This window comes from Plasmodium berghei (assembly GCF_900002375.2).
Source record: "Plasmodium berghei ANKA genome assembly, chromosome: 14".
Taxonomy (NCBI): domain Eukaryota; phylum Apicomplexa; class Aconoidasida; order Haemosporida; family Plasmodiidae; genus Plasmodium; species Plasmodium berghei.
In genome coordinates, this window is record NC_036172.2 from 2,001,635 (window position 1) to 2,016,503 (window position 14,869).

At 21.3% G+C, this 14,869-nt stretch overlaps 4 protein-coding genes across 4 annotated transcripts; 2 read left to right on the top strand and 2 right to left on the bottom strand.

The window, feature by feature from the left end:
* Window positions 1-94: 94 nt before the first annotated feature.
* On the bottom strand, window positions 95-1,293 carry PBANKA_1451900 (conserved Plasmodium protein, unknown function; the record flags this gene model as incomplete). Its single annotated transcript, XM_034567893.1, has 3 exons — window positions 95-185; window positions 292-527; window positions 688-1,293. 3 exons carry the CDS (start codon window positions 1,291-1,293, stop codon window positions 95-97), a joined length of 933 nt encoding a protein of 310 aa, XP_034424345.1.
* A 1,008-nt stretch (window positions 1,294-2,301) lies between these two features.
* Window positions 2,302-3,819, top strand: PBANKA_1452000 (hydrolase, putative; the record flags this gene model as incomplete). The annotated part of the gene is made up of 3 exons (XM_034567894.1): window positions 2,302-2,332; window positions 2,550-2,929; window positions 3,022-3,819. 3 exons carry the CDS (start codon window positions 2,302-2,304, stop codon window positions 3,817-3,819), a joined length of 1,209 nt encoding a protein of 402 aa, XP_034424346.1.
* Window positions 3,820-5,053: 1,234 nt separating this feature from the next.
* Window positions 5,054-9,613, bottom strand: PBANKA_1452100 (conserved Plasmodium protein, unknown function; the record flags this gene model as incomplete). The annotated part of the gene is made up of 1 exon (XM_034567895.1): window positions 5,054-9,613. One exon carries the CDS (start codon window positions 9,611-9,613, stop codon window positions 5,054-5,056), a length of 4,560 nt encoding a protein of 1,519 aa, XP_034424347.1.
* Window positions 9,614-12,314: 2,701 nt separating this feature from the next.
* On the top strand, window positions 12,315-14,221 carry PBANKA_1452200 (periodic tryptophan protein 1, putative; the record flags this gene model as incomplete). The annotated part of the gene is made up of 3 exons (XM_034567897.1): window positions 12,315-12,475; window positions 12,691-13,915; window positions 14,102-14,221. The coding sequence occupies 3 exons, from the start codon at window positions 12,315-12,317 to the stop codon at window positions 14,219-14,221; spliced, it is 1,506 nt and encodes a 501-aa protein (XP_034424348.1).
* Between the last annotated feature and the right edge of the window lie 648 nt (window positions 14,222-14,869).

Here is a 14,869-nt window from a genome sequence, read left to right on the forward strand (position 1 = left end):
ATGCACAATTGTATGCCTTTATGTTTTTGACGTTTTTTCATTTTTGTAATTTTGACAAAAATATATATTTGTACATATGTGACTTAAAAAAAAACTATGGTAAAATTTTTTGGATAAATGCCAAAATATCTTTATCAAATACAATTGGTAATTCTTTTTCAAATTTTTTAATATGCTTTTCTTTCCTTAAGAAAAAAAGAGGAATATAAAATGGATAAAAAATATATAAATATTAATGTTTAAAATAATGTAACAAAAAAATTATATTATTTCCAAATTTTTTGGTCATACCCATTAATGTCTGATAATAAAAGTTTTACTTTTTCCAATGAGTTTATTTCCATTTCTTTTTGGGAATTTTGTTTATCATTGTTTTGTATGTTTACATGTTTATTGCAAATATGAGTAATGTAATTAATCATTTCTTTTATTTCGATATCACAAGTATCAGTTTTACATTTAACATTTATAATATTAACTTTGTTTTCAATAATCTGTAAAAATTCTTTGAATGCTTTTCGCAAATTCTAAATGAATAAAGCAAACATGAAATATAGATAGTGGAATGGTGAACGAACATTATCAGTGGCAATCCAAATATATGTACATAATTACATGTAAACTTGTTATTTATAATACTATTAAATGTCTACAAATTTCAATAGTAAATCGTTAAATTGAGTTTACATGTATATAAAGGGGATATGATTGAATGGCATTTTCATTTTTTATATTCAGAGTATTAGCAACCTCAGTATTATAGGAAATATAAAAATGAATTTTTTGCAAATTGTTATTTTCTTTTATATATTTAATAAGAAATAAAAAATTTTGCAAAGTTAAAAAATGCAATTTTAATATTTTTATATTATTATTCAAAGAAGAAAAAATTACATTCCTAATTTCTTGATTGCTTAATTGTGTATTTTGTATATTTAAATATTCAATATTATTGCTTTCTATAATTAACAATAGTTTTTTAAATATCATTTTTGTTATTATATTGCCTTTAACATTTAACCCTACAATTTTTTTATTTTGACTAACATTACATATAAGATTGAATAAATTTATTTCGTTTAAATTATTATAAGATATGTCTATTATTCCATTAAAAGATTTATTATTTTTTAAAGCATTACAAAAATTTTCTATTATATTATAATCAATGACTTCATTTTTGTTTTCCGCACATAAATTATTACATTTTAAGTTTAATTTTATTTCACTAAAATTGTTATTTTTTAATTCCTCTGCTAATTTAAGATATTTTATACTTAAAATGTTATGCATATTGCCAAAGTGGTTTTTTCACGCACTTTTAAATAAAATGCATATACCATATTGCATGCAACAATTAGCCATATACTACATACATATATGAACTATATACCTACTGTGAATATATACCCTTGGGGATTTGTTAGTATATATTCAATCATTACATATACTTTTTTTTCCTCTCTAATTTTATTATTTTTATAATAGGCCTTAATATAGAGAGGGGTGTAGTTTTCGTTTTTATAAAATTGTTACTTTTTTTAGAATACATGCATATATATAATATTAATAATAATTTTTTTTGTGTAATCAATTATTCTTACTTATTAAAAGTGTCTAAACTTTTTTGATTGAATACTATTTTTTGTGTTCGCATTCAATTAATTTCCTACTCTTATATTTATACTTTTCATTTTATATATTTTAAAAATGAAAAAAAAAAAAAATGAAAAAATGAAAAAATGAAAAAATAAAAAATATATTTTTTTTACTTTGTTTTACTTTTTTTTACTTTTTTTTTCTTTTTTTTTCTTTTTTTTACTTTTTTATTTTCCATGCTATTTCCACATGCATAGGGCATTTGCAATTTTCGCGACATATACAGTTTGCTTGCATATATATATTATACATTTCAAAAATAAAATTGAAAAATATATATTTGAATTCAATTAACTTTTTAATCTTATATACATTTTTTAACATCTTTTATTACGTTTTTACAATTTTGTGCAATTTTCCCATTTGTGTATCCATTAATATTTTCAGGTTCTATCATTTACCTTTATTTTGTTAATAAATAAATTTTCCATATATTACATATTCTTTTTTTTATTTTTTGTATATCATAAAAAGATATGTACAATTATTTATTTAGCATATTGTTGAATAACCCTTGATTAAAAAACAGCCATATATTGTATTCCTAATAATAGCATATTTTAAAAGAAAAAAAATAATATAGAGAATAAAAATAAAAATACAATTATAATATTTGAAATAATATAATTTTGTTTGTTAAATATGATAACTGGAAACGGTATTATTTTTTTAGGTAAATGATTGATAGTGAAAAATAGACAAAAGTATAGCTTTTTAATTAAATAATTTTAAAAAAATAATTAAATCATTTATAAGGAATAAATTACACATTCACTATGTTATCTCCAAGATTTGCATTTGTGTGTATTCGTTCATTTTGTTTCATTTTGTTTCATTTTGTTTCATTTTGTTTCATTTTGTTTCATTTTGTTTCATTTTTTTATTTACAGGTACTGGCTCATCATCATCAACACCTAAACTATCACACATTTTTAAAAACTACAAAATATTACCAGAAAAAAATAGAAATGATTTTGCAAATTCAGAATTAAAAAAAGAAGATTTTGAGCAAGTAGAAAAATTTGTTGAAGAATTAGCTTCTAAAGATTTAGAAAATATAGATAAATTAAATAATTTATATTTAAAAAAAAAATATCCTGGTTCAAATTTAAAGTGTTATTCATGTTATGATGCCTTAGCCGAAAATTCAAAAAATAAACGAAATAACATTTCAGTTTTACTCAAATCGAATAATTCTTATGTTTTAATTGATGTTGGAAAAACATTTCGAGAAAGTATTTTGCTTAATAATGATAAAATTAATTTCAGCGTAAAAAAAAAAAAAAAAAAAAAAAAAAATATACATAGTATAGCATACTCATGTTTTCACTTTTATTTTAAAATTAAAATTTTGTTTTTTAGGAAATCAACCTTGAAGCAGTGTTAATAACACATAGTCATACAGATGCTATGAATGGAATTGATGATTTAAGGGATTTACAAGAATATGAAAGGGTATCATATGAAGACATCTATTATTACAAATCTAAAAAACCTATAGATGTTTACTTAAATGATGTATCATATTATAGACTAAAAAATGGATTCGAATACCTTGCAAAAGAACGAACTGAAAATCGATTTTATTCAAAAGTTGCAGCTCTCAATTTTTTTATTTTAAAGGATGTAAAATATAATAATCTAATACATGAAAATAACAAATTAGACGAAATTAAAGATGTAAATAATATAAACAATAAAAAATGTATAAATATACACTCATATGATAAAAAAGATGAATATGGTTTTATTTATACTACATTTGAAAAAGATAAAAAAATACGATTTATTCCATTTCAGCATGGAAAAAATTATGTTTGTGTTGGTTATATAGTTGGAAATAATCATAAATTAGTATATATATCTGATTGCAATTATGTTTCTAATTCTGTCATAGAATATATTAAAAAATTCGCCCCAATTGATATACTAGTTATTGATGCTTTATATTATAAATCAAAACATTATTCTCATTTTTCTATGTATGAAAGTATACAATTTTCTTTATTAATAAAACCTAAACAAGTTTATTTTGTTGGAATGTCTTGTGATGTTGAACATAATATAACTAATTTATATCTTCAAAAGTTGTTAAAAAAATATCCAGACATTTCTTTCTCTTTGGCACATGATGGGTTATTTATCCCATGTGATTTTTAGAAGCTCAGGAGGTATAGAAAATTGAAAAAAATCGAGAATCAACATAATAGAATATAACAAATTGAAGAAAATTATTTAAACCAATCATATAGTTTATGTTTACATATGCTCCTATTTTGATTTACAATATCATATGTATTCTTTATATGAAGTTAGCTAATTATGGTATTACCATACATACGAATGTATATACATTTTTCTTAGTAACTATAAAATGTACTTTTTAAACTGTGCACTTAATATTTATTCTATAAATCATGTTTTATTTTTTTTATCATTTCTTTTATTACTTTTTTTATGTTTTCAAACTATATTATTAAATCTTCAACCACCTATTAAAATTTTTTTTAAGGTATTTAATAAAAACGAGTTTTAAGTATTTTAATATTTAAAATATTTATTTGTGCTTATATATTTACCTAAATATAAATCAATTGCAAACATATATACTTTTAATACACAATTATGTTCGTTATTCTATAAAACGGGTGTTTAATCGACAATGTCCAAAATAGTAACATATATTATTGATTGTTAATAATATTTATTAACAAAAGTGATAATTTAGCTAGCTTAAAAAAAAACTCATTGCAATTTTGAAGTTATTTAAATAAATCAATTAGTGATATCTTGTGAATATATATAGGCTAATTCAAACTTTTGAATAGATCCTATTAAATATATTTTTTTCATTTTTTGTCTTTTTATTAAGCGTATTAAAAAGGTTGTAACTAATTTTATGAGTTTTCTTTTAATTTATACTAATATATATTAAGTTGAAAATTTAATTAAAAACTGTTTTTGTCTATACAATAACTACGCCAATAATGAATGTATATAATATATATATATATAATATACATGTACATATATATAAAAATTCAAAACAAAAGCGCAATAAACAAAAAAAGGAAGATTGGATAACTAGTTTTAATGTTATTTAAAAAAAAAAGGAAAATAATTTATAAAAATATGTTTTTTTTCAAATAATTAAAAAGTGTATAATATATATACGTGCATATTGCTTATTTATTTATGTATGTATATTTCCAAAATAATGCAATAAGTCTATCATAAAATATGAACATATCACGTGTATATCATATACATATGAGCAGTTAGATTGAGTTGATATAATGGATTTCTTCATTATAGTTTCGCATTTGTTTTTGCGAATCAATATTTTTCCACACATGTGAAATCAACACAATTACATAAACACAATGGATATATACTATGAAAAATCGTCAGATAAAAATGGCAAATCATTTAAGGAAGAAATTTTCAATGCCATATTAAAATTTTCATTAATTATGTCACACAAAATCTTTTCATTTTGAAAAGTATATTTTGTTAAATTCATTGATATATCATTTAAAGTGTTAGAATTTCTGATATTTTTTACATAATTTATCATATTAGAAAATGTATTATTACTACTTTTTTTGGATGATTGCGAAGTATTATCTTCATTATTAACATTATCTATATCTATATCTATATCTGGATTTGATTTTTTTTTTTTTGTTTCACAATTTAAATATTCATGTTCAGGCGTTAAATTATTATTTACAAAGTTTGAAATATTTTCACTAGAATTATTATTTTTATTTATACAATTTTTATCATCAATATTAAAATTGTTTCTATCACGTTTTCCATATATATAATTTTCTTTATCCAAAGATTTATAAATATTAGATACAAAATCAGTTTGCGAATTTAATTCATTTTCCATATTTGCAATATTTTCATTAGTGCAAATATTATTTATCATTTGAGGAAATTTGCTACAATTATTACTATTACTTATATTGGTAGCGTTACTACCATTTCTTAAATTTCCAGTTATGGGTGTATGCGTGTTATAATCATTGTTATATATTATACTTTTAAAATCTAAATTGTTTTGTGTATTTCCAGATATAAGTTCATTATTATTTTTTGTATAATTTTGTGTATAATTTTGTGTATCTAATATGCCCATAGTATTTAAATTTTTTAACGAAAAAATATTATTTTTGTTATTTTCATTTGTATAAAATGTATTTCTAAATGATTCACTATATTTTGTTGGGACAAATGGTTTCATTTTTTTTACACTTGCTTGATCAGTTTCTGTTTTTAATAATTTATTTTTTGTTTTAAAATATTCTCTTCTTTTCATAATTTTCTGAACATGTTCAGGTATCATTTCATTTAAATCTGACTCATCATTTGTAGAAATTTCTTTCGATGTTTCATTAATTAATTTTAATTTTTGAATTGGAGTTAATTCATTAGTATTGATATTAAATCCTAAAGTTCCTGATTTTTCAATTCCATTGTTTTTCATTTGTGTTTCAAACAATGTTTTTCCTAATGTCATATTACTTAAGTTATTTCCTTTTTCAGTATTTCTTATATTTATTTTATTTTCATGTAATTTATTATTAGCTTTATTTTCCTCGTATTTATCAGTTTCTTCACCATTTTTATTTATATTTTTATTTAATTGATCTATTATTCCTTTCATTTCTTTATTTGATTCTGTTGTATTATCCGGATTGTTCATTTTTTCTAATAATAATTTATTAGCTGCAGATAGAGCTTCATAATTTTTAATGGCATTACTATTTTCATCAATATAATTATTTGTATTTTTTATATTTTCGGGTGCATATTTATTTATATAATTTATATTTTTATCGATACAATTTATGTTTTTATATATTTTATCAAATTTTTCAAAATCTTCTTTATTTTCAAAATCTTTTGAATTTAAATTAATAAAACTGTTATTTTTATTTTTTTGAAAAATATCATGATTTGTCGTATTGCTAGTCATACCTGAAACTCCTTTATCATTATTAATTGAATTATTTTCATATAAATTTGTTTTCATATCCCTTGACAAAGATAATAGAACTTTGTTATTTCCCCTATTTTGAGTGTTATTATTATTCAAACTTGATAGTTTGTTTACATTTATACCATGATTATTATTACTTGAAAAAATGTTATTTGCTCCGAAAACATTTTCCCCATTAACAAATACATTATTATCTTGATTTATACCAAATAAGCTACTGTTTTGATTAATAAATAGAGGTTTTCCATTATTGGGGACGTTTGTATTGCTTGGGTTCGAAAACACAGAATCTGTTTTTTTATTTTCAATATTTACATTTCCTATATTATTATCAAGAGTGAATTTATTTGAAAAATTATTATTGGCCACATTATTTTCATTACATGTTTGTGGTATCATATTTACACTATTAGCATTTTCAACAACACTATTATTAATAGATTCTGTATTTATAACTTTTTCATTTAAGTTATGGGATTTAGAGTTATCATTACTATTTATTTCACTAGGATGCACCGATGTTTCAGTGGGCTTATTTGTATTTGATTCTTTGGTATTATTTGTACTTTGAACAAACTTGCTAGAATTTGAAAATATGGATGGTATTAAATTATTAAAATATGTTGATATAGTTTTCCGAAGGTTTTTTCCTTCTTTATCATCATTAATATTATTTGAGGATAGATCAACAATATTATCTGAATTTTTATTTTGGTCAGAAATTGCAGATACGTTATTATCATTCAAATTAATTTTTGTAAGGTGAGTGTTATTTGTTTGTTCAGATATTTTCTGGTCAGTGCTTGGCTGATTACTAAAATCATTTTCATTTTTCGTAACAACTTCACTAGAATTTATTGGAAAATTGTTCGAATTTTGAATAGCCGTATTTTCTGAATTCATTTTCATGTTTTTTACTTGTGATAATGTATTTTTAAATTTCATTATTTTTACCTGTTCATTATTATTTGGCATGGCATTTGAATTCACATTAGAAAAATTAAGTTTAGAACCCACAGAATTATTTAAGTTATTATTGGGTGAAAATATGTTTTTATTTTCTACTATTTTATTACTAAATATATTATTCTGTACACTATTCTGTGCATTATTATGTACATTATTTTTATCATTGTTAAAAATATTATTTTGTAAAGATTTTTGTGTAAAGTTATTATTATTTCCAATGCTATTATCATATATATTATTCTGTTTTTGAACAGTATTATTAGTAATAATAGAAGTGGGGGGAATAATATTAGCGCCAAAAATTGTTTGATTAATGTTTGATGATGTAAATATATTTTTTTCATTCGAAATAATATTTCCACTATATTTAGATGGATTTATAGTATTATTAAATTGATTATTAGGAACAGTATTATTAGAAACATTTTTAAATGCATTATTCCCTGTGGTTCCAAATATATTACTTTCTAGGGATGGTGTTTTGTTAAATAAACTACTAGTTTTACTAAATATAGATGATGTGTTACTAGGGGAAGTATTATTAAACATATTGTTTTTGGAATTCGAATTTATAAATTTAGCCCCTTCGTTGTGATTGTTAATATTTTCATTGTTATTCGTGATATTTGCATTGTTTGTGATATTCGGCTTTATTATGCTGCCATATGAATTGCCCATATTTCCAGTATTTGATTTACTATTAAAAATATTATTTGCATTGGTCATATTCTTACTTTCGGAACAATCAGCATTATTTATGGTATTTCTCAAATTGCTAAAAATACCTGACTTATTCATGCTGTTATTGAATCCGCTGTTTGAATTATTAAAATTGCCTGACTTGTTCAGGTTAAATTCATTTAATTGGTGTGCACCACCGAAAAGTGAAGCATTATTATTAGCTGGTTGTTGTATTTGTTGAAAGTCTTTCATTTGGGCACCTAAATTCATATCAAATAGTCTGCTACTAGAATTATTAATACTATTATTGGTGTTGTTGAATTTTCCCATATTATTAATATTTATATTTGAAAATTTTCCATTATTATTAACATTATTTAAAATATTCATTCTTGCATTTTGACTCTCAAAATTAAGAGGTAAACTTTCACTTAATATATTCCGTTGCTGAGAAACGGCATTATTATTTATATTATTGCTATTATTTGGATTGCTTTGGTTTTTTGGATTATTTTCTTGAAATAAATTATTAAAAGTATTTAAATTTAGAGAACTCGAATTTTTTATTTCTTTAGTTTCCAAAGCGAGTTTTGTATCCATATTTCCTGAACTTAGCACATTTGGGTTTTTTATTAAATCACCACCAATACGATTATTAATATTATCAGCACTATTATTATTTGTTGGAATAATTCCTGTATATGTAGAATTTTTTTCAGAACATTCAATATTAAAATTATTTTGCTCTAGCCTATGACATTCTCCTAAATTGCTATTATTAGTAGTATTGTAACTCGTTCCATTAAATGCTGAAACCAAATTATTTTTATTTCCTTTTTCTGGACTAATATTATCTTGTTTATTATTTAAGATATCAGAAAAAATGGATTGTGGATTTTTCTCCACTTTTAATTTTTTTTTTTCATTTTTTCGTCTCATAACTTCTTCAAATGTAAGAGGAGTGTCAAATACTTCAGTATCATTAGCCAATATCCCATTTTCATTTTTTGTTTTAAAAGACAAATTTGTGGCATTTTTTGATTGCTGAAAAATATTTCGGTTCGCTTTTGGATGTAATATCTTTTTATTTGTTGAAAATATATCAAATATTTTTTTTCCTGGTTTATTAAATTTCATATCTTCACTTTCAAAAGATCGAACATTTCGAACATCATGAGAAAAACTATTTTCAACTTTTTTAGAAATATCATCAGTTTTTTGGGCTTTTGCTATTTTCATTTTTTCCTTTAACAGCTGAAGCTGTTTCATTTTTGCTTCGTCAAACCCATCCATTTTTCCTGAACATGAAATAAAAATAACAGGAAATGGGGAAGAGTACAAGTATGTTTGGGCGCACAAATATGTACGTAAATAATTATGCGATATATAAATAATTTTGTTTTCTTTATTCTTCTATGTTCATTTATTTTGTCTATTAATATCTTCGTTGTTTCACTTCATTTCTAGATTTTCTAAATATTTTTAAAATCACATTTTTATTTATTTTATAAATGTTTTTATTACCATTTAACAACTGTTTTTAATATACTATCCTTTCTTGATTTTTGTCCGTTTTTCCTTGTATATACAAATTTACTAAAACATTATTTTCGGCATTATATATATGAACATATTTATTTTTTTCAAATAAATAAATCGAAATTAAAATGAAAAAGGATATTATATATGTATGTATTAATATATACTACATATATGCAATTTTACAATACTATTTTAAAAAGAATGTGTATCAAATATTTTTAAATTTAATTATACAATATATATTCATGAGATGGTTATGCATATATTATACATTCTACATGTATATATATATATATATATGTATATATATACATACAGCATGCATAAATGCAAACATTTATTCGATAATATTTTATCAATACATTATGGTATATGCATATAAAATGTGTGAATTTTACAATATTGTGAAAATACAAAAGTTCTCACATATTCATACATATGCATTTAATATTTGCAATCGTTAAATAGATAAGGCGAACTGTGAAAAAAAAATTCTTCACATTCATCACAAATGTTAAAAAAAATTATGAATTCACAAAACTATGAATTCACAAAACTATGAAATCACAAAATTATGAAATCACAAAATTATGAAATCACAAAATTATGAAATCACAAAATTACGAAAAACAATAAATTATATTTAAAAAAATATAAAATATACCCATATATTGTATTATATACTATTTATATGTGCAGAATATACGATAAAAAATATAATATTTTTAAATAAATATATAAACATAAAATTTAGCAAAATAAATAAAATTTAATTGAACAAAAAAGCAGTGCAAGGAAAGCTTTAAAAATACATAGCACACATTCGAATTAAAAACATATAATGAAATTAGTATGCTGGGTTATAATTCGCGATAAAATGAGATGATAATTATATTATATTTTTATATATGGACAAGAAATATATCTAATATATTTTAGTTTGTATATACATGTGTGAGAAAAATATGAAAAGTTGTTTAAGTATTATTATCCAGCTATAGTATAAATAAAATTTAAAATAGCCATAAAAAAAAAATACAGTTTTTTTAATTTTATTTAAGGTAATTTTTTATGAGTGATAAAATAATATATACAAATTAATAAAAAAAAATGTATAATACAACAAGAATGAATATAGGAAAATCATTAAAATAAATTTCCAATTCGTTTTAAAGAATATTAATTTTGTTAAATAATTATTATAATATAAAACATAGTATATACATGCATAAGATTGAATGTTAAACAAAACGGGCTGTTGTATAAAAAGCTGGAAATCAAATAAAACATAAAAATATAATGGCTTTCTATAGTAATACTTTTATTTTAAGAAAATATAAATTTTGTTGCAATAATCCATATCTCATCATGTCATATATAACATGTAAGTATGTATGTTTGTATGCGAGGAATATTGTAAAGGTGCTTTACTAAAATCATACATATTCCATCATTACAAAGAATATATGAATAAATACAAAATTATATATAACTCTCTTCAATATTTAAAAAATATATATAATAAAAGCTATACAAAAAAAAAACATTTTTATTATTATTTTTTGCTGAAAAAATAGTAACAAAATATGTACTTATAGTCTTCATTTATTTAGTATGTATGTATGTAATTTATTTGTTAAAATATATACAAAGAAAAAAATGCTTATTTTGTTCTATAAGTTTTTATTATTAATATATTTATGTTTTAAAAAAATAGCATCCAGTTTATATCATTAAAATCGTACGCTCTTTTATTATGGAAAAATGTAACATATATTATGCGTGTATAACTATTTGTGATGTTTCAAAAAAAATATATTATTTTAAAATATGTACATAATAATAATAATAATAACAACATTTAAAGCAGCATTTATTCCTTTATTTTTCACAAACTAATTAAACTTGAATAATAAAATTAAAGATTTTATATTTTTGTTGTAAAATAAATAATATAGAAAATGATGAATATTATATTTTTCAATTCCAAATAAAAAATCTAGCCAAAAAAATTATATTAAAAAAAAAAAAATAATGTAAAAATTATTCTTATACAATTTTAACATCATTAATAATTTATTTGTTTATACTGCTTACACTGGTTATACTGTTTACATTCCTTTTTATCACAACCTTTAACATAATTGGAGATATATGCAATTATACAATTCGGGTAATAGTTGAGGCAATTGTTATATATCTGTATAAATATGTATGTGCATATATATTTTTACAAATAATAAAATCATATACTAATTTTAAATAGTATTGAATTTACTTTGAACAAAATTAAATGCAATACCATAAATACTTTCCTAAATGCTTATGTCTACAAAACTTAAACATTTTATGGAAAGAAATTATTATTTGAATCATCCATATGGCTAATATGCTTTATCAAAAATTAATAATATAAATTTTTTTATAAAGTTTCAAAATTCGATCTGAAGAAATGGAAATCAAAGAAGGAATAGAAAATATAACGATTGACAGAAAAAAAAAAAAAGATAAAAAAAATAATAAAAAAAATGGTAAACTAAGTGATATGGTAAGTTGTATTGCCTTTTTATCAAAGGATCAAAAATGTTATTCCAAAAAAAAACAAATATACAGGTATATTTTATAAAAATAAAAAAAACAATATATCGTAAGCTTTACTAACAAAATTCATGCTATGTTTCTAGCACATGTATATATAGAGAATATTTTAACTGCTTATATGATTCAATCTTTTAGTTACTTTTTCTATAAAAATCAAATTAAGCGAAAATTGGCGTCTATGTTGTTGCTCCATATTAATACCATTTCTTTCATTTTTTCATTTCCAGTGATGAAGAAAGCAGCGAGGAGTCTGATGTAGATGACATTTCATATAAAAGAAAAAAAAAAAAAAAAAAAAAAAAAAATATGATCGATTCAATATTTCACAATGAAAAAAAAAGTAAAAAAATAATATCAGAAGATTTAATTATATCTAATACTAAAAAATATATATATGAAGATGAACTGAATATTGAAAAAACAGATTCTATTATACTAAATGGAAAAATATATAATGATGTTGGAACATTGGAATTACACCTTTTTAATTATGATCAATATATATTTAATATATATGATGATACTATAATAGATAATTATCCTTTATGTATGGATATTATAAATTCGTCTTATTATAAAAATACAAATTTAGTTGCAATAGGTACGTTAAATAAAGATATAGGTTTATGGGATATTAATTTAATGGACTCTTTAGAACCAGTATGTTATTTGGGAAATCATGATAGTAATTATGAGAATGTTTATTTAAATAATAAAAAAAATAAAAAGAGGCGGAAAATAAAAGTACAAGAAGAATTACCAAATATCGAGACAAAAAATGAAAAAGAAGAGGCGATGGTTTATGATGATGCTACAATAGGAAATAAACCATCTAATTCTAAAAAAAAAAAAAATAATAATAATTTAAAAAATGAACTTGAAGGGCATACAGATAGTGTAACATGTATAAATATTTCGAAAATTATCCCAAATTTGTTAAGTAGCGGTTCAAAGGATCATACTATAAAATTATGGGATTTGAGTAATCTTAAAACTTTGCATACATTTGATTTTCACAAAAAAAAAATAAATAATCTTAGTTTTCATGAAAAAGACACGAATCTACTATTGTCTACTTCCTCTGATAAAACATTAAAAATTTATGATATTAGAAAAAATAAAGTAGGGTTAGATATCGAATTGGATAGCACCCCAGAATCAACAATATGGAGCAAGCCAAATGATTACACAATATATTTAACTGATGTTCATGGATATATAAATAAAATAGATATAAGAAATGCTATAACAACACCAAACATTTTTAATAATAAAAAAAATATCGTTAAATTTAAAGCATTTAACACATCCTGTATATCATTATTAAATCTGAGCTGTAATACAAACTTATCTTTGGCTGGTTCAGAAGATGGAATCATAAAGGTATTTGACTTTTCCAAATTTGACGAAAGTGAACATCCCTCCCTTATTTATACTCGAAACATCAAGAAGGTAGAGATGGAAAAAAAAAAGAAAAAAAAGAAAAAAAAGAAAAAAAAGAAAAAAAAGAAAAAAAAGAAAAAAAAGAAAAAAAAGAAAAAAAAGGAATGTAGTATGAGAGTCTTGCCCTATATACGTTCCATTTTGAGTGATTATTCATTTGGTTGTTTCATTTTCATTTTTTATTTTCATTTTTAGAATCTGTTTTTTATGAAAGATAATACAGATTGGCCACATGTCGTATTTCTAGGATGCGATAATTTATATGATTGGGATTTGAAAGAATGTGAAGAAATAAGTAAACATTTTAAACTATGATAATATATCACAAAGATTTGTAATAGTTTGTCACTTTTATTTGTTATGTATATTTAGAAGAACTATGATATAATGTATATACATATGCAAATATTTATATTTTTTATTTTAATTTTAATTTTTTTTTTTTTAATTTTTTTTTTTTGCCGTTATGTTGGTTGTTTAGTGTAGAAGGCAATACATGCCCCAATTTTTTTTCATTCAATATGGAAAATTATAAAATATAATTGTCTTTCATTTTAAAAAATTGCATAAACATGTTAAATTGTTCATAATTATGAATTCCTTATATCTTATAAAATATACATAGGAAAATTTGTCTCACTTTTTTTTTCATAAAAAATGAAGATAGTTCAAAATGTTTATATATATATATATATATACATACATGTATAGTATTGTTTGGTAAATGTTATACTTTCAATTTATTACAGTCTTTTGAATATATAACTATTGTTTTAAAAAAAATATAAGTTTTTTATTTTTTATAATAATACATAAATAATAGCGTTCTCACGAAAAATGAAAATAAAAACTGAAAATAAAAAAAAAAATAAAAAATAAAAATAAAAATAAAAAATAAAAAATAAAAATAAAAAACATATAGTAAAGATATTGCAATACAGTTTTAACTATATGCTAATATTT